This window comes from Mesoplodon bidens (assembly GCF_964165515.1).
Source record: "Mesoplodon bidens genome assembly, chromosome: 15".
NCBI classification, from domain to species: domain Eukaryota; kingdom Metazoa; phylum Chordata; class Mammalia; order Artiodactyla; family Ziphiidae; genus Mesoplodon; species Mesoplodon bidens.
Window position 1 is genome coordinate 46,147,714 of NC_138171.1, and position 20,247 is coordinate 46,167,960.

At 55.7% G+C, this 20,247-nt stretch overlaps 1 protein-coding gene across 3 annotated transcripts in view; it reads left to right on the forward strand.

Moving 5' to 3' along the window:
- Window positions 1–18,795, forward strand: part of NSMCE1 (NSE1 homolog, SMC5-SMC6 complex component) — a 36,307-nt gene extending 17,512 nt beyond the window's left edge. For 2 of the 3 annotated variants that reach the window (XM_081257283.1, XM_081257284.1), the window contains 6 exons: window positions 10,152–10,273; window positions 11,042–11,119; window positions 12,324–12,470; window positions 17,033–17,149; window positions 17,976–18,096; window positions 18,578–18,795. In XM_081257283.1, coding sequence (XP_081113409.1) covers window positions 10,152–10,273; window positions 11,042–11,119; window positions 12,324–12,470; window positions 17,033–17,149; window positions 17,976–18,096; window positions 18,578–18,657 — 665 coding nt within the window. In that variant the 3' untranslated portion in view covers window positions 18,658–18,795. The remainder of the gene's footprint in view (window positions 1–10,151; window positions 10,274–11,041; window positions 11,120–12,323; window positions 12,471–17,032; window positions 17,150–17,975; window positions 18,097–18,577) is intronic. The other variant, XM_081257285.1, reaches the window with a different exon arrangement.
- The last annotated feature ends 1,452 nt before the right edge of the window (window positions 18,796–20,247 follow it).

Here is a 20,247-nt window from a genome sequence, read left to right on the forward strand (position 1 = left end):
GCAATGAGAAGCCTGTGCACTGCGATGAAGACCCAATGCAGCCAAAAATAAATAAATAAATAAATTTATTAAAAAATAAATCAAGCAAGAAAAAATTTTTTAAAAGAGTGTACATGTGTATCATAACTTACTAAATTGTACCCTTTAAAAATTGTATGTCAATTACATCTCAACAAAGCTGTTTAAAAAAAAATCTGCATTTAAACCTACTTTGCTACTTGGTAGCTTTGTAACCTTGATCGTCACTAAACCCCAGAGCTTCATGAATATAATGTGTGCCGTGTGCTCCGTGGCCTGTAAGTATCCATGTAGAGGGATAAACAGGTTTCCAAAATGTAGCTCATTCTCTTGGTCTCATAAGGCCCTGCGTCATCTTTGTGGGACTCTAAGGAAATAGATGCAGCATTCAGGAAAAGTATCCTTTCTGTATCCGGGCTTACCTGGAGAGGCCCCCTTCTTGAAGTCTGACTCCCAAGAGAGTTGGCAAGTAGTTATGGGAAGTTTCATTAGTTCAATTTCCTAAAAACAAAACAAACATGGAAGCCTGAATTTTGAAGCCTTCGAAGGAGGCCCAGGTCCCCTTGGGAAGTAGGTATTCCTGATGATAATGTCGGGGAATGGTGTTGCCCAGCTCAGGGCTTGAGGGGGCCCTGAACCTGAACCTGACTCTGGGTTGGAATGTGTGTCATTGATCATGTGGCTCTGCTGGGCAGAAGCAGAAAGTTGCCACAGCCCACAGTTTCATGGCAACGAGTCTCTCAAAGTTATTCACCTTGTTAAACTATTTTGGGGCTGGTCTTTCTGGTTCTGTTTGGTTGAACAAGTTGGGTTTTAGGGGATCATTGGGTCCAGCCTCCTCGTCTTACAAAGCAGGAAGCAGAAACCCCTGGGAGTCTGGTGTGCTGTGTAGCCCCTTCTCACACAATGGCTCTGGGCCCCAGCACGGCCCAGTGCTGCCATCTGAGTCAGTGCCCGATTCTTTGAGGGCCTGCCTTGCTTGAAGCTCCTAGGGTTGCTTTTTAAATTTATTTTTTTATTTTGAAATAGTTCCAAACTCACAGGAGAGTTGTAAGAATAGTACAAAGAACTTTTTCCCCCCTGAATCATTTGAGAGTAGGTTACCAGTTTGAAAGTCCATCACCCCTACATTCTTTAGGGTGTGTTTCCTTCTAGCAAAGACATTCTCCTGAATAACTGCAGGATAACCATTAAAATATGACATTAACATTGACCCATCACTATCATCTAGTCCACAGACCCCATTGGGGTTTCTCCAGTTGTCCCAATATTGTCTTTTTTAGCAAAGGATCCACCCCAGAGTCATGTGTCACATTTAGTTGTCACATACAGTTTGTCCTCAGGACGAATTAGGTAGAATATCTGAAATCTTAGATTAAAAAATTAAGACTTAACATTATTTCAGCGGGCAGAATAAGTAATATGACGTTCAGGCAAAACACCCGTGAACTGAAGTGCACGTACCGAAAACAGATTAGGGAACACAGTGTCAGAGGAACATTATGGATGACAGATATTTTCCGGTTTTGTCAAACCTCTCATCTGCCCTCATCCTAGCTTTGTTTTTCTCCTGCGGATTTACATGACCGCTTCTGCGCCGTTGTCTCTGCAGGCCTCAGGGCTCAGACCCATCGCTGGGTGGCACGTGTTAGTGGTGAGGCAGTGATGCTGTCCACCTTTCAGTTTAGTATTCCATCCTGTATCTGCATCACGTTTATACGCACCTTCTCCTTCCAAGGAGGACTCAGCGATGATTAGACGCTGGCTCCAAGTAAGTTTTCCTCCTGCTTTTAATAATTTCATTGTACGTTTCTCCCCTTTGGCCCTGATGAACAGTTAATAAGCTTACCGCTGTCAGCCTGCTTGCCTTTCCAGTTAATCAAGGGGGATTAGGCTTGTGACCATAACTGAAAAGTGGCATAAAATTAGCATGAAAAGTAACATCTCAAATGCAACTTGATGAATTTTTCAACATACAGAATTTCATAACAGGCAGTTGTGATGTGCTCAGACCAGAGTCTCTGGGTTCTGGAAGCTCTGCAGCCACGAGGAAACAAACTCTTGTGGCTTTCACATCTCTGGCTCTTGAAGGACTCACTGTCCAAGTTCCAGCCGGCCCTTGATGACTGTGCGGCACAGGAACCCAGGGGGCCAGATGGTTCCCAGCAGTCCTTCCAGGCCAGTGCGGATTTGCTGAGCCAGGGCCTCTGTGTGCTCCACGCTCTCCCGAAGTGTGGCCTTCATTTGCTCCAGGAAGTGTCTTGTACTGGCTCCCAACCACAAGGGAGGGTGTGTGGGTGTGTGGAGGGCTGGGAGTGGATTCTTCAGCAGGATTACCACACACACCACTGGCAGGAATAGGGAAGCCATTTCTTGAAGACACAGGTTCAAATCAGGGACTTGGGAAAGTTTGTTTGTTTTCTTTACTTTCTGAGTCTCCGCTTTCTGTGTTATAGAGGAGATCTTACCTACCTCATGGAAAAGTCATGAGTGTTAAACAGGGAACTTAGGGGAAGCACCTGGCACAGAGTACTTCCTGCTCCACGTCCAGTACGTGCGCCTTGCTGCCCCTTCCTTCCTGTATGTCCCTCCCCCTACCATCTACTCTCAGGTCCCGGGGCTGGGGGTGGGGGTGGGAACTCACCTCAGAAGATCCAGGATGTTGGTAAGTAGGGTGATAGGAATTGTTATGTAGACCATAGGCTGCATTTCTCATGCTGGGATTTTCTCAGAAATCCTCGTGGAAGATCACGAGTGCAGGTGCTGAGTGGGGGTGTGAGTGACAGGAAGGCAGCGTGACCGAGAGTAGAGCGAGGGGGCACACGGGAGCCACTGGTGGCTTCCAGGTTGGTGGTGGTGGTGCGGGTATCTGGCTTCACCCTGGCTGCATGTGGGGGGCTAGGGTGGACGCTGGGAGGCTGGAGGAGGCTGTGTCACACTCCAGGGGCAAGGTGCTGGGGACTCGGAGGAGGGCTGCGGTGAGCCGGACGAAAGTGGCTGGAGTCATCTCTCTGATGGCACCACAGGCCTGCTCGTGCCTTTCAGCCACCTTCCTCACCCCTGCCGGGAACAGGGTGCTGAACCAAGTCCCACGTGTACAGAGTGTGGACATAAGTGAAGATCACTCAGATGAGAAGAGGCAAGGGCTGTTTATTCAGAGCTTGCTCTAACAGGGGGACTTGTGTTTTGGAGACTTGCTGGCAGGCAGAGGAGTGGGAAAGCTGTATAGAGGAACAAAGGGAAGGCTTCAGCTGTGCCCTGATAGGAGGCCGTCGCCCGGGAAGCTGGAGGCGGGCAGTCTAGAAGCAGGACAGGCTGTGATTGGTTGGGGGAGCACACCTGGCTTTCTCTGGTTGATCCTAAGTTGGAAGCAGGGACAAAAATTAGGGAAGCTGTCAGTTATTAATCAAGACCTGGTCATTTTTTGAAAAGAGATTATTTTATTATTTATTTTTGGCCACTTTGGGTCTTCGTTGCTACATGCAGGCTTTCTCTAGTTGCGGCAAGCGGGGGCTACTCTTCATTGCAGTGCGCGGGCTTCTCATTGCAGTGACTTCTCTTGTTGTGGAGCACAGACTCTAGGCGCGCGGGCTTCAGTAGTTGTGGCACTCGGGCTCAGTAGTTGTGGCGCACAGGCTTAGTTGCTCCGCAGCATGTGGGATCTTCCCGGACCAGGGCTCGAACCCGTGTCCCCTGCATTGGCAGGCGGATCCTTAACCACTGCACCACCAGGGAAGCCCAAGACCTGGTCATTTTGAGCCAATTATTACAGAGGTTATGGCTGGCTTCCTGAGCTGGTTGCTAGAGATAGTGGTCTGACCTCCTGCAGGTCTAACTTATAGGTAGCAGGCTGGCTTCCTGGGCTGGTTACTCTAGGTGGTGGGTTGGTTCCCTGGGCTGGTTGCTGCAGACTGTGGATCAGAGCCCTGTTTCTATAACGTTTATTGTCCGTTTGTATATTCAGTCTCTCAGAAGAATGTGTGTGACACATTCTGTTTCTTTGAGTTGTTTGCAGTCCAGCTTCTGAGAAACCACAACCGCTTATCCGGTGGGTCAGGGGGCGGAGTGGCCTCTGCAGTCACCATATCTCTTTATGGCAGGGCTCCAGCCTACACCAGCATTTGAAAACTGGTGGAGTGTCATTGGGATCTAGCTTACAGTCAGAGCCCTGAGCTAATCTCCGTTGTCACAAGACGCTACCATTTTTCTCTTTTTTGATTCAGACTCCTGGGGGTTAAGGCATCAAGTTATGTTGTTGAGCGTCGAGATATTTTTTTAACCTTTTATTATGGAGAAAGAAAGGTAGAGAGAATAATACAACGCAGCCTCATGTACACATCACCACCCAGTTAAAATGATAATTCATGACTAATCTTGTTTTATCTGTGCTCTGATTACTCACACCCATATCATTTTGACATAATTCTCAGACCTCATTGCATATCTGAGTAAGAATTTTTTTTTTAAATGAATGCTCAGGTCCTTTTGTCACTGTGCCAGACTGAAGGCCAGATGTTTGTTTTCTGGCCTGGACTTTGTCACTTACCGGCCCTGTGGTCTTGGATAAGTCCTTACGCTCTCTGACCCTTGGTTTCCTCTTTTGGAAAACAGACCGTACCACATATTGGCTCCCCTTGGCGGTCGTTCGTGAGGGTCTGATGAGAGCCCGAGGGAGCAGAAGCTTAGCACGTAGTGACGTGACGTACGGACGGAGAGAACTCTTGTCTGTCTGTCTGCCGCGTAAACGACCGCTCTCCTTCTGCTGTCCCTGCTCTTCCTAGCACTGTCCACTAACCGCACTGTGGAAGTGCCGTTGTGAGCGCCCGTCTTTCCACTCACATACCTGAGTGTCGAGGGGATCACCTTCCCCAGGCAGCTGAGGTGAAAGCCCTAGGCTGGGACGCCACCCCTCACACACCTCTCTGGCCCAGTGTGCCTGCCTGCCAGCCTCTCCCAGCCCAGGGGTCTGCTCTCGGGCCTGATGTGGCCTAGTGCCCATGTCTGGTCCAGGGCCGGGGCTGCCCCGTCCTCAGTGCTCAGGAGGACCACCCGGCTGGCCCCATCGGATGAGAGAGCTCTCATGGGGCAAGTTGGCCCATAAGTGGTTTGGTCCCCTGGGGTCTTATTTTTTGCTATTATTTCCTCTGCCTAAAATAGTATTTCCTCTGCCTAAAAGTTTTCTCTCTGTGGTGCCTGGTTTGGAACAAAACTCTCTGTTGCTCAGAAGTTAGGGCAGCAGACTTCCTGCTGCCCAAGTATGCGGTGAACCCAGTGAACCCTGGGTTCCAGTAGGCTTCTGGGAAGCAGAGACTCTGATTACCAAGAAGAGGTTTGTTGGTTAAACTAAAATTTATTTTAAAAGAAGAGGAGGTAACAGTGGTGGCCAGAAAAAACGACCTCTCAAAATGAACTGAGCCAGCTCTCACTCCTCAGAGGAGTGTCCCGTTTGCTCAGTGCTACCCCAGTGAGTCCACTGCCCTGAGTCCCATTTTCTAATTGCCCCAACAGAAGAAGGGCATTTCCTGCTGAAGAAAGAGCTGTTCTGTCCTCTCCTGAGCCCTTGGCCTTTAGTTTAGCTCCTCCCGCAGCAGTGCGTGTGACCCCTGTGACCTGGCCGAGTAGTCAGGGGTGGAGGAATGATGGACGTTGGCCAGGCACAGCCCCTGTACGTGGCCTCGGAGCACAGCCTTCTGGCGACAGCACCGCCTCTGGCGTCTTTCCCAGGCACTGCTCAGACACTTTCCGTCTTTCTGTATTGGCTGAGTCCCTCTTTGTGACCCTGAAGGCACAGTGCCCAGTTCTGGAGGAATGTAGATGTGTAGGGTCTGGGGTAGGGAATGTTCCCAGAGGACACTTGCTGTGCTCCACAGAGGCTGTGTGGCTTCTTGCCCAGGAGCTTGGCCTGGGCTCCATTTCCAACGCTGGGCGACTTATTTAACCTCTGGTACGTAAAGGTGATAATAACCGCTCACCTTATGGAGTTAGTGTTCTTGCAGTGATGCAACGAGCCAAGCTAGTGAGCAGTGCCCAGCACATGCTAAGGTGATGACAGCCCCACGTTTACAGGCCTGTTGTTCTCAGCCCAGCAGTAGCCGCCTCACCACACCCCATAAGAAAGGCACAGGTACACCCTGCTTACATGGAGAGAGAACACAGGTGGCACCAAAGATCTACAGACCCTTGCTTGGTTCAGCCATGGTGCTAATTGTCCTGGTTAGGGTGTCTCTTTGCTCTCTGAGGAGAGGCAGCTGTGGTAGGTCCAGGGCCTTGTTCTTTACCTCGTATAGCTGGTCATCCCATGTCGCTGACTGCTGGTCATTGGTGTGGAGGGACCCAGCCTCTGATCCAGCTCTACCTGTAAAAACTTGGTATTTTGATACTTACCTGAAGCCTGTCTTTTTTTCTCAATTGGTTCCGGATCTGAAGGGAGGAGCAGTGTTACTCGTTAGTTCTCTAAAGTCCCTCGAAGTGGTAGAACCAAGACTGGAAATAGTTGCCTCAAAATCACGTGATGTGGTCTTTATCTCACGCGCGGTATCATGACCGGGGACTCACAGGATATTGGGGCCAAATGGATCCTCGGACACAGCTTTAGGCCCACTGTGTTCCTACGGATTTACCAACTGTAGCTTTTCCACCACGGGCTCCAGGAAGAGGGGAGGGAGAGGGGGCAGAGCAGTGAAAACTCGCTGGTCTGAAGACTTGATCTTGGGAAGCACTGATCTGGTGTTACCTTGGCACTTAACGGGCACGTCAGGGATCTTGGTAGCAAGCAAGAGTTCCCAATTCTGGCCAACCTGAAAAGGAACGTGTTGGGAGGCTGTTGGGAAAGCAACACACAGGACTGACCGTTGGCTGGTGGCTAGACTGGGGAATGGGCCGGAGCCCCTGGGCACCAGGCACAGGAAAGCACAGCAGCACCTCACGGCCAAAGCCACCCTCCCCCTGCAGCGACGGGGCTGGAACCACCTCTCGCCATCCCTTTGTCCCTTGCTCAGATTGAGAGGCTGAGCACGGGTTCTGGCCCACTGTTGGCTGACCTGGGACCTGGCCCCTGCAGGTTCCTGCCCTCTGGTTTTCTGCACATGGGGTTTGTTTTCCCACCAGAATCACACAGATGGGGGAAAGAAAGACTCTTTGGTAGAGTCTATAGGGAGTGGGGCAGCCAGATTTGGTAACTGGAACAAAGTGTGATGGGGAAGGAAGTGCTTGAGGACCGTGGGAGGACAGACAGAGCGCGGGACCCTGATCCTTTGTGGTCAGGGCAGGCCTGCACAGGAAGGGACATGTCTGGGACACCAGACGGTCAGGAGCCTGGCTGGTCGGAGCGGGCGTAGTGGAGAGAGGGTTGCAGGGAAGTGTTCTCATGCGTGTGAGGTTGGATGTGAGGTGGCCGGTGGCCTTCAGGGATGAGAGAAAGGGAGAGGCTGGCCTGGGGGCCCACAGAGGGGTGGGGCGGGACTGGGCCGGCCCTGCTGCTGCCTCTGTGGCCCGGGCAGTCCAGTTAGGGCGGGGTGTGGCTGAACAGGAGAGCAGCTTATTCCCAGGTAATGGTGCAGCGCAGGGCATCTGTGGGCAGCACGGGCAGGTCCGCCCAGGAGAGGGCTGTGGCTGAGCCCTCGACAGGGCCGCTGTGCGCTGGAGCCCACGGGAGCCCCTGAGCAGGCGGCCGGCTGCTGCAAGGTCAGTGGTAGGAAGGGCTTTTTTTTTTCTTAAACTGAGAACATTCATGTTTCTGAAAAGTGAGGCTGGACAGCAAACTGGAGGTGGTGGGAGAGGGGAAAGCGCAGGGCGGCTATTAGCTCATCTCCGTGCTGACGAGGAAAGTCCGAGGTAGCAGAATGCTTTTGATCTGCCCACAGACTACGTTCTTCTGAACGGCACCCAGGAGAGGCCTTTTCAGTGGAAAATGTGAATTGTCGCTTTCAGAGGGAGGTGGGACTTGCCACTGCGTCACCTGGGACGGAGGGGCTGGCTCCCGAGGCAGAGGCCCTGTCGGTGGGCAGGAGGCGGTTCCTGGTGCCTGGGGGCCCCGCGCCCGAGTTTCCCAGGCTCGAGTCGGGTGCTTGGCGGGGGCCGAAGGGTCTCCAGCAAGCCGGGCACGTGGCCCGTCCGTGGTAGCTGGCCCTGCACACCGGGGCGAGATGCTTTGCGTGGCGTGGGAGCGGAGGAAAGCACAGGAGCGCTGCGTGCCGGGGCAGCAGAGAACATCTCATGGAAGAAAGTGCCCTGCGAGTTGGCTTTCGTAACTGGTCGATGGGAGTGAGGAGGAGGGCGCGTGAGCAGGGCACGGAGGCAGTAAATGTGACCGTGTTTCACTCCTCTGATCACAGTGTTTCAGCAGCTGTGGCCAAATTTCATCATCACGCTACCGTTAGGATTTTTGCCACGTTCGAGTACCATCTGTTTATTAATACAAATTTTTTCTTTAAATTGCATTCTTCGTCGTCGTTTTTTGTTTTTTTGGTCGTGCCACGTGGCTTGAGGGATCTTAATTCCCTGACCAGGGACTGAACCCGGGCCACGGCAATGAAAGCTCGGAGTCCTGACCATTGGACTGCAAGGGAATTCCCTAAATTGCTTTTTTTTCTTTTCTTTAACTTAAGCAACTTTACTTGTAAAGGAAGATTAGATCCTGCCTGTGATTCGCGTATTAGTATTTCTGTCCCGGTCTTTGTCATTAGCTTTTCTGGGCCTCCGCAGCAGAAGCCATGCCTGTGTCACAGCTGCCGACTTTACGTGGCTGCGACCTCCATTGCCACCAGTGTGATCTTTTATTTTTTTAAACTTTCATAATATTTAGCTATACAAGGAGCTTACAATTACCTTTCTAAGAAGCCAAACAGATAAAGTTCAAGTGCCCTGGGATGACCCCCTCATTTTAGTTCACTTCCTAGCAATGGCCTTGTTCATCAGTTTGGTGGGTAACCTTCCTGGCCTTTTTCCTGCATATTGTTTTGTTGGTTTTATTATTATTATTTTTTTTTGCGGTACACGGGCCTCTCACTGCTGTGGCCTCTCCCGTTGCGGAGCACAGGCTCCGGACGCGCAGGCTCAGCGGCCGTGGCTCACGGGCCCAGCCGCTCCACGGCATGTGGGATCCTCCCGGACTGGGGCACGAACCCGTGTCCCCTGCATCGGCAGGCGGACTCTCACAGTACAACAGGGTGATTCCAGGACCCAAGGCTGACCATGTCTCTCCTGTGCTTCCAGCTCTGAGAGGCTCCCATGTCCCACAGGAGGAAGGGCACACGCCCCCCAGCCCGTGGGGCCCTGGGCCATCTGCTCCCGCTTCCTGCTGCTGCCACCGCAGCCCTCCCAGCCGTCCCTCCTTCCCCTGCCAGTCTGCTGTCCATCCACCCCAGCCCCCTGCGGTGCTCCCCGGGCTCTGTCCGTACCCCCTCCTCTGACAGGCTGATGGCCCCAGAGAGGGTGCTGCTGCCTTGTGCGTCACTAGGGGCAGCACGAGGCGGCTGGCACACAGGTCAGGGGCTGTGGCCGTGCTGTCAGGGCTCCCCGCTGCTTGCTGTGCCTGGCGGTGTAACGCTGGGTGAGTGAGCCCCCCTCTGCAGGCAGGATGGGTTCATTACTGCGTGAAAAGCGCTCAGATCCAGGCCTTCCCCGGGGTGGGTGCTCCGTGTGAGCTGCTGTTCTTACCCTGTGGTCGTTATTCTTCACTGTCGCAGCCCCGGGCCAGCACAGGTGTGTCAGTGTTCGATGTGTGTTTGGATGTCGAATAAAGGGAAGGATAGAGGTGGACCTGACGTGTGCATGAGGACAGGCAGGGGCAGAGGCTCTACGGAGGAGTCAGGCTGCGATGCCCACTTCACTGAGGTGCTGAGTGGGGACAGTGATCGGGCGGCAGGGGAGGAGGCCGAGGGCTGCCAGCCAAGACAGGAAGACCTCAGCAGGCTCAAATACCATTTCCCAGGCGTTTCTGCTTCACAGTGCTGTCTCTTTGCTCCAGGAAGAAAGAAGCCACAGGCGTTGGCGCTCACCCAACAAGGGCCAGGGCCTCCGCCCATTTCTGGCTTTGTTGTCCTGTGTTCAGGATGATGGCGGGATTGAAACAAGCTGCACCTTTTTTGATGGAGCACCCTCCCCCTTTTTTGCTTTTGCCTGTTTATTTCCAGGCAATGCTACCGTAGAGAAGTTGGAGGACTTCATCAACAACATTAACAGTGTCTTGGAGTCTTTGTACATCGAGATAAAGAAAGGCGTCACGGAAGATGACGGGAGACCCATTTACGCGCTGGTGAGTGCAGAGAGAGCCCCCTGGTGGATGTATGAGGGACTGCAGTGGAGACAGCCCCGTGCCCTCCTTACTGGGGCGAATGCAGGTGCACCCGCCTCACCAAGGGCTTGGAGGGAGAAAGGGATAAGATGCCTTTTCATTTAGAACAAGACATAGAAGCTGGGAAAAGAAACAACGTGCGTGGCCGCTAAGGACTGAGACGTATTTGGGGCCTCCTGTTGTTTTCAGGTTTTCCCTCCCAGCTAGGGGAGGAGGTGAAATACAAACCCCCATCCTTGGCTCGGGAACCACCTTAGGCCGTCAAAGGAGATCAGGCTCCTACCCACCGGGCCCACACAGAAAGGGGCTCTAGCCCAGGGTTTCCCAAACGTTGTCCATGGAAGAAAGGGTTATAGAGTCAAATAACATGGAAATGCTGGGTCAAATCGGTAAATCAGATTTATTTACTGCCAGACTTCCCAGTGCCTTTTGCATTTGAAGCTCCGTTAGCATGCAGACAAGTTTCCTGAATTTATCTGAGTTTGGAAGATATCGCACAATCTTGGGAATTCTAAAATCTCTGAAAATTAGACATACTGACTGAGCTACAGGTTTAAGCCTGTAACATAAGACCGGTTACAAATTTATCCCTGTGGCCCACAGTGCCGGGACACAGGTGCTCTGTGACTGGCAAGGCAGGGAGGGAGGCAGGGAGGGAGAGAGCGCCAACAAGTGAATTAACGACAAGTGAAGGGCACAGACTGACCCTCACACTGACTTATTTTTTAGGTGAATCTTGCAACAACTTCAGTTTCTAAAATGGCCTCAGATTTTGCAGAGAATGAGCTGGATCTGTTTAGAAAGGCTGTAAGTACAGTAATTCCCACTGCCCAGCAGCTGGGCTTCTTATAGGAATTCCTGTCTTTCACTGGAAATGGAAACTGCAATCTTAGAGGGTCACCACTGCTGCCCGAGAAAGCCCTTTGCAGGGGGATGTCACCGAGCGCCTTGCCCAGAATTCATAGCTGCCAGGTGATTGCTGGGGATGTCGCCACAGCTGCCTAGGAAAGAAAGGCTGGTCCGGGTTTGACCCCAGCTGGTTGAGCAACAGTGGGCCTCCTGGGTGTGTGATGCAGTTGAGCAGGTGTCACTGCCTGGTACTGTGGCAGCATTGCCCGGGAGCTTGCTAGAAAGGCCGAATCCCAGTCCCCACCCAGATTGCTGAATCTGACCCTGCATTCTAAGAAGGTGCCCCCGATCCGTTTGCACAGGCACATTTGTGAAGCACTGCTCTGCCTGCCTGGCTTTGGAGCTGTTCACTCAGCCACGTTGTCACCCACCTGGCTGAGCACCTGGTCAAGACAGTGGTTCTCAGCTCTGGATGCACCATAATAACTGGGGAGGTAAAAACAACGCAGACCTTCTGGCCTCGGGTCTGTTGAGTCCAAGTCTCTGAGGACCGACCGAGTCCTAGAATCATTCCTTTCTAAGCCTCCTCTGGGGACGATCAGCCAGGGTTGAGAACTGGGCTCTAAGATTCCAGACACGCCTGTGTGTGCAGGAAGCCTGTCTTCCCAGCGGCTGTGCCCTGCTGTGGGCAGAAGTGTTAGGGCAGTTGGCCGGCCAGCCTCTCCCGGCCCTGGGTCCACAGTGCGTCTGCAGCTCCCGAGCGTGCTCTCGCTGGCCCACCCTGCTCTCCTGCCCTTCCCGACCGACTCCAGCCTGCCACTCAGACCAGCCCTGATGGCCTGCCCGCCTCTGAGTGGGAGGGGTGCTGCCCCATTTCCTTATTCATTCATTCCTCAGCTTCCCCATCTTCAGGGAGGTGAAGTGAGCCTTCTTGATTTGGGGGGCATTAAGGTCATTCATTTGGGATGATGTTACAGGAGAGACTTTTGGGTCAAAACTGTTTATGGCTTTGGATGCATATTATTAAGTTATTTTCCTGAAGAGTCCTGCAGTTCTGCCTGTGATATGAATAGTTTCACTGCACCCCTGCCAGGGTTGGTATTATTGCTTGAAAGTTGTTTTTGCCAGTTTAATAGATGAATGTGGTATCTATTTCTTCTAGTTGGAACTGATTATTGACTCAGAAACTGGCTTTGCATCTTCCACAAATATTTTGAACCTGGTTGATCAGCTTAAGGGCAAGAAGATGAGGAAGAAGGAAGCCGAGCACGTGCTGCAGAAGTTCGTACAAAACAAATGGCTGATCGAGGTACTTCGTGCCGTGGATTTTCCAGCTTGGCTCACTTTTTAGAATGAATCACAGTTTTTCATCCAAAACCATATCGTATCTAACGGACGTCTGTTGAGCCAGGCCCGTTCGGGTCCCTTCTCTGCTGTGAGGCCCACAGTGACCCTGCGAGGAGGACTGGAACCTCCTGTTCACTCACGTGACCTGGGGGAGCCCCAGGCTCTGCTGCCCAGGCAGGCCGTGTGGCGGGCAGGAGCACGGCGCTGGCGTCAGCCCTGGGCCCGAACCCCGGGGCGGGTGCCCCCGCATTCCTGTGGGGGTAGCGTGCGCCCCCGGGGGTGTGGGGAGCGGGGCGAGCCGCTGTGTCGGGTGCCAGTGCTGGGCCCTCACGGGAATCGCTGTCCCCGTCCTGGTTATCGTTGCCAGCGTCATGTTATCCAGGGCCGGCGCTGTGGGGTTCTTTCACTTAGATGGTGGCCCTTAAAGAGCAAAGAGGACGTGTAGACAAGCGTTTGGAGAGGTGCTGTGGGAATCTGAGCACTTCAAGTTTCTCGACACCCCGTGTCTAATTCTGTCGGCTGGAGCAGTCAGATGTTTCAGTTCTTTTTCCACAAACGCACCACCGTTTCCAAGAAACGCGAGTCAGACAGACTCAGCGCTGCCTCATGCACCACAGCCCTGCCCCTCGGGGGCCTGTGTCTGGGCAGGACGTGCCGAGATAGTCCCCCAACTTCCTCATTTGGTGGGAGGCCGCTGCTGTGGTGACACGCTGCTTCACTTCCTTCTGGGGTGGAGCTCGCCTCTGGAGTCCTGGCAACAGTGCTCTGAGTTACTGATCTCAGAGGGTGGGTGGGCCCTGGTAGCCGGACCAGAAACATTCAGTGCCTGAGGTACTTGCCTGATGGGAGGAAATGTCTGAAGAGGCCACAGCGGCGAGGGCGGGGGGAGGGGAGCCGCTAATGGGTGCCAGCATCTCTGGGCGTGTCTGCGCAGCATGTGCTTGGGTCCTCCCAGCCGCCCTGTGCGGGCAGGGAGCCCCTTAGCTCTGTTTTGTAGCTGAACCCACTGCAGCTCCGTGACCTGGGTGAGGTCCCACACCCGGCCAGTGGCAGAGCCGTGTTCAGGCCCAGCTTGGGTGACTGCAGGTCCCCATCAATTGCTTTGTCGCAGTTTTTCTTCCTCTCTGGGGTGGATCTGGCAATATGGAATGTTCTCGGGCAGCTCGGGTCATAACTGACCATGCTCTGTCCTCGGGCCAGGCTTTCTAAGGTTGGGGACTGTGACTTCATCGTTGTACTTCATCACTCCTGGAGGTACTACTTCCTGAACGGTGACCGGGTGGGTAGATGAAGTTCCAGAGGAACAGCATTTATCTAAAACTTACCCCCAAAATAATACAAGATATCCTCGTAGATTAGGAAATACCAGTATTCATACGGGACCGTGTGGATACGAACACCCGTCGTATCCCCCGAAGCTCGCCCTCCGCCGCCCAGGTGCAGCCTCTGTGCCCGGCTTTGGCCCCCAGGGTGGTCACGTGTGTCTAGCACATGCAGGTGCTGTCCCACCACAGTGCAGGGCTGTGTGCCCGACTTTATCGGGACTGATGCTTTGCTGCCCAGAGCAGGGACGACAGAAGGAAAGAAGGCCTCTGGGGTCCGCTGGACTTGCCTTGGACCCTGCCTCCCGTGCTCTCTGCTTCTTCCTCAGTGAAGTGGAGGTGCTGGTGCGTCCTTCCAGGGCTGGGGGTTCCCTGAGTGCTGGCCTCCGCAGCCCCGACAGCCTCCGGGGAGCCCCCATGCTGACTGACCCCTCCGGCCTCGTGTGGACAAAGGAACAGACCCGGGAGGAGGGGGAGGGCATGGTGGTGAGACACCCCCAGGGTCCTCCTCTGGCCTTGTCAGTACCTCTGGCGGTGGCTTCTCGCCTCTGAGCCTGCTTCCCGTCTGAAGGATGAGGACGGTGGTGGTGCGCAGGTGTTTTTGTAGCGAGGGTGGAGTGCTTTCTGAAGTGGTTGGCATGGGCATGGCCGTGAGTTCTGTGGCACTTTTCGAGGAACAGCTGAGGGGCTGCGGGGTGAGTGCTGGCCAGTCTCCCGACCAGCCTTCCTGGGGCAGCACCTGGACCGGAGGGACCATGTCTGAGTCTCATCCTCAGCCTCTCAGAAACAGGACCTTGCTCAGAAGCCATGCTGTGGCGGGGTGTCACCTGGCGGCACTTTGTTACGAAAGTACCTGGAGAGCCCTGCCCGGTACCCTGCGCAAGGCTCCGTCCGCCCTGGCCTTGCACAGGGTACGGAGGTGCTGAGGCACCTGTGCAGCCCCTCAGGGGGCCCTGGAGTAGGGGGTGGTCAGGGTCAGCAGGCGAGGCCCCAAGATATGGAGGAGGCCTCAGAGAAAGCATGGATACTTGGAGCTTGGGTGTCTGCTGGCAGCTGCATCTCTGCACACCCTAGGGACCAGTCCCCACTGCAAGATCCCAGCTCAAAGGATGGCTGTGAGGCCTGGGAGGTCACTTGGGTTTGGGTCTTCCTTGCAGATCCAGGGCAGGCCACCTGTCCCGGTGACGGGGCCCCGAGGATGGGTGGGTCATGAACAGTAAGCACCGGGCACAATTTCAGGCAGCTAGAAGACGTTTAGTAACTGCAGCTCGAGCCTGACTCTGAACTTGAACTTGCTCACCCTAGCCTTGGGCGTTCCTCCTTGGGATCGATACAAGGCCTACTTAACTCTTCCCTTAGACGTTTATCACAGCACTGCCGAGCGCTGGGCCTCGCATCACGTGCTGGGGACACAGAGTGAGCAAAACCGGGCCGGCCCACGGTCTGGGAGGGAGCCGGAGGTGAGCCCCGCATCTCGCTGAAGTAGTTACGGATAGAGAGGAAACAGGGTTTTACGACAGCACTAACAGAGGAACCCGCCCTCTGCAGAGGAAGTGACACTCAGCTGAAGGCTGGATAGGAGGCACCTGGACTGGGGGTGGGCACCACGGTCCAGGGCAGAAGGAGCAGCCTGTGCCCAAGTGGGCATGGTGGGTGCAAGGAGCTGCAGCTGGGCGCTCTGGAAGAGGGGACAAGGTGAGCCTGGAGGTGGGCAGCAAGGGATTCGATTCTTCAGCCTAAGAATGGCGGAGCATCACGGGGCTGGGCCTCGCAGAGCTCAGGTCGCTGGAGAGGGTTGCAGAGGGGCAAGGGTGGGCCCAGAGGGCGGTTAGGAGGGTGAGGGAGGCCGTGGAGATGGAGCGTTGTTACGGACTGGGGAGCTTTTGAAAGGTAGCGGGCACAGGACCCAGGACAGCCTGGGAGGCCCGCCCTCCCGTGCCCAGCACCTGAGGGGCACAGAGCTCCTGTCCGCTTCCTGGCTGGCCTGACAGCCTGCGGCGCGGGACACCAGCGCCTCGTGCTGGGCCCCTGTCCACTTGTGAGAGTCCCCGGGCTGCATCCTGCCTGCCCGCCCTGCTCTCCGCGGTCAGCGCTCCTGCTCTCTGACTGCGCCCATTTGCCGTGTCTCCCTCTGGGTGGTCGCCCGCCTGCCACTGGAGGCCCAGAGTGAATGCACTTCCTGGCTGGGTTACGGTGGGGGGGCGGTGTGAGGTGGGAGAAACGGGCCCAGCTCGTTGCAGGCGTCAGGTGGAGAAGAGCGGAGACACGAAGGAGCGCTGGGCTGACCCAGCAGCCGCAGGTTCCAGTAGCAGCTTCTCCTGCAAGGCCTGCGACGTCGGCCTGCCCACTGGCCCCACCGGCCCTCCAGCGCCCTTTGCCCAGGAGCCCCGCCGGCAGCTCCTCCTCCCCCAGCGCGGGCAGCGGAGGGGAACAAACATGGTTAAGAGGTTCACCTCACGCTTCACTAGTCGGCTTTCATGAATAAACGTCCGTGGGCCTCTGTGACCCCTGCCTCTGCCCTGTGAGCTGGCCGTAGGGCAGTTACCGCAGCCAGGTTTTCTGTACATCCTGGCTTTCCACCGTGTCTGTTTGGGGGAACCGGGAGGCCCCACCAGCCATGCCACCCAGCCACGCCGGGGGCCTCCCTGGACCGTCTCGAGCGTTGCCCGTAAAGTGGCGCAGCTGGAAGTGATCACGGATGATCCCCTCGGAGGCTCCAGGCAGCAGGGCTGGGGGCACCCGCTGTGCTGCTCCCTGGGGGTGGGGCTGGGGGGCGCTGGGGAGGAGAGGAGGAAGTGGGCGCTTGGGTAGGGGGTGGAGTTCACGCCGTGGGATCACTGCCTCCCTCTCCCGGCCTCTGTCCTCATCTGGGGGGCTGGGCAGGCCTCACATGTGGGGCTGCCGTGCAAGATCCGTGATTCCTGTCTGTGAAGGCACAAGGAAGGCGCCAAGATGATGCAGGTGCGGGGGTCCTTGCCTCGGTTTCCTTTTAGGTCTTACCTAAGTTCTCCCCGCTAGAGGCTCTGCAAGAGGCCGGCGTGGATGCCTGTTGACCGGGGTTGGTGAAAGCCTGTGCGGCGAGGGGCATGTGGACCTCTCCCCGTTTCTGGGCCTCAGGCCATGGGAGCAGAGATACAGGGTGGGAAGAGGGCCAGGTGTGCCCGTTTCATAAAAGATGCCACTTCCTGTTGTGTCCCTGCAGAAGGAAGGGGAGTTCACCCTGCACGGCCGGGCCATCCTGGAGATGGAGCAGTACATCCGGGAGACGTACCCCGATGCCGTGAAGGTCTGCACGATGTGCCACAGCCTCCTCATCCAGGTACCGCAGGGCCGGGGGCGGGCACTTTCTAGAACTCTCACTCTGGGCCCCAGGCCTTCCTCCAGCGTGAGCAGAAGATGGGCGTCTCCTCAGAAGTGTCCGAGGATGAGCACACGAAGGCCCGCCTCTCCTCCCTGGTCCCTCTGTTCTCGTCCCAGGGCTCTTTCTACTTTTTTTCCAGATAAGGCTCTCAGAGGTCTTCTGTGTGGTCCATATTATCTCGGCAGCTGTGTGGTGAACACCTTTCTGTCTCAACCATGGTTTCCCCGTCATCTGTTTTCCCGTGTACTTTGTAGGGCTGCAGAACAGAGCAGCTGGACTGGTGCTGGATGTTTGTTTCCTTTTTATCTTTTTGCGATCGTCACCTACACCGGGATAGGCCTTTTGCACATCCATCCTTGGGCACCTGGTTGTTTTCTTGGGTTGAATTCCTGGGAGTGGCATTTATGGACCAGAGTGCACACACGACTGTTGAAAGCTTTGTTCCACGTTGCTAAAGTGCCTTCTGAAAAGTGGCCGTCCTCACGCCCACTGCAGGACCCACACGTGCTGGGAGCCTGGGACTCAGCCTTGCTGCTCCAAGGGCCTGGCCTGCCGCCCCTGCTGCCACGCTCTGGCCTTTGGAGTCTTGAGCTTCTTCCCCGTGTCCTCATTCATCAGATTCTTTACTAAAACCCACTGCACTAAGGTAGACTTACAGGTTGTTTTTATTATTAATCTGGGGCCTGGAAGACAAAAATACTGAGCCTGCGGGACGTTTTCCTTGCAGTTTCCTGAAGGTTTATGAACACGGCGGGGTCCATGGCCATCACCTTTCTCATTTCAGGGTCAAAGCTGCGAGACCTGTGGAATCAGGATGCACTTGCCTTGTGTGGCCAAGTACTTCCAGTCCAGTTCAGAGCCGCACTGCCCCCACTGTAACGACTACTGGCCCCATGAGATTCCAGGTTCGTGTCCCTAAGCCGCCGTCTCCTCCTGGCCTCTGGGCGGCTGGGCTGGCAGGGCTGCGAGCGTGCCCGAGTTCTGGTGCCTGGCTCTGAGGGGCCACGGGGGGCAGGGAGACGGGGTGCTCCAACAAAGCCGCCACGTGTGCGCAGGACCTGAGCTGCACACGCTGAAGCAGCTTCTGCGTAAGCGGAGGCCAACTTTTGCTTGCCCTGTTCCACAGGGCTCTCTAGACCCTGGTAGACATCCTGAGGCACATGAGGGTCTGGTGTAGACGAGGCTCTCTCCTCGACAGCTGTCTCGGGAGGGGAGGTATAAGCAGTGTCCCCAGCTCCCTCTGTTTGTTTATCTGTCAACTGGGGCTAATTCTGCCTTCCTGGAGAGTAGAATGTTCCATAGGACAGAGTCCTTGGCACACAGGCGTGACTGTGGATGGCAGCCGGCCACACCGCTCACAGTATTTTCTGGCTTTTCTGCGTACAGAAGTCTTTGACCCCGAGAAGGAGAGGGAGGCCAGCATCTCCAAATCGAACAAAAGGTCCTTGCGATCCAGGCAGCACTAGCCGGCCACCGCCTTCAGGGGAGTGACCGGCGCGCCCCATTTGGAAGAGAGGCATCAGTTTCGTGTTTCACGTGAATCACCTCCTTTATCTTTTACATTCACTTGTTAACAGGTTTGGAATAAACTTACTAAGCAGCCACCTCGGCCTCGTCTGTGGTCGGTGCCCCCCTTTCCTGGAGCTCACTGAGAGCTGGGAGCCCCCCGGCTTGGGCTCCGGAGTGAGGCTGGCAGAGCTCCTCCCGCTTGGCACCGTCCGAGGCCACTTGCTCAGGGCGGCTCTGCCTTCGGTCCCCAGCTGTGATCACCCGTCCCACCCACACTGGCTGCCCCGACTTGGGCTTGTGGGGGCCTTGGCCCCCCGACGCCCCCCAGGCTGCACCTTCCTTGGCCCAGGACGCACTGGCCTGAACGGCGTCGCCCACCGGCTCCAGGCTTCTCCCGCGGAGTCACCTTCCCACCGTGCCAGGAGGCCTGGCATGCGTGCCCCTGCTGACTGCCCTTGCCCGCGGGTCCGGGCCACGCGATGGGGCCCCGTGTACCTCAGCCCCTCTCCCCTCCTACTTTCCAGGGCACAGCATTGCTTTCTGTTCCTGAGCGAACCATCGTGTTCCTCACCGCCAGGCCTCTGCACACCCGTCTCCCCCACCTGCCTGCCCTCCCCTCGTGTGTCCCGCCCTTGCCGGCAACACCTGTCCGCCCTTTAGATCTTGGTTAGGCTGTCACCACCTCCACTCCAGTCCCCCACCTCCCCGCCTGTCTCTGACCATCACACTTGCCACACTATTTTGACTCCGTCTCGCCTCCCTTCCACCCCAGAATCAATCAGGACCCCTTCAGTCATGGCAGCAAACCCGACTCAGAGTGGCTTAAACAAGGAAGGACTTGGCCAGAGGGGGTCCTTTAGGAGAGGCTTGACTTAGTGGTTCCAGTGATGTCACCAAGCATCCTTATTTCTGTCTCTGCCCTGTTATCGTGAGTGTTGGCCTCAGGCTGGTGCCTAAAACATGGTCTTCCAGCAAATCCAGCCTCTTCCTTCAGGGGAGCACAATGGCTGCCATACTTGCAGGCCTTGCTCACCCAGGCCCCGCCGTCAGGAGGAAGAGGGCGGGTCTCATTTCGTGGCTCCCCCATCCCAGCAAACATCCAATCTGGATACCTGTGGGGGAGGGTGGGATAGTCCAACCGGTACTCTTGGCCTGGGCCACCTCTGAGCCGTGAGTAGGGCAACCCCTCCCGAGCCAAGTGGCTCAGTGAGGAGGAGGCTCTCTAAGCAAATTGAAGACGATATTACCAGGGAGAGAGGGAATGAATGCGGGCACCCAAAGGGTGGGGTGTCCTCCACCCGTGCAGGCAAGGACGCTCTGCCCGATTCACCTGCATCAACCGGCTGTGGGGCGGGACCCAGGTCCGGCCTGGGCCCTGAGGCCCACCCCCAGGCAGCGAGAGGCGTTCAGCTGTGAGCCAGCCCGGCCCCTGGCCCAGCCTTCTGAAGGCAAATACAAGCTTTGGTGAAGCCCTGTGGGAGCCCCGACTGGCGGGCAGGCAGGTGCAGCTGTGTGCCAGGCACGCCACCGAAACAAGCCCCAGCCAG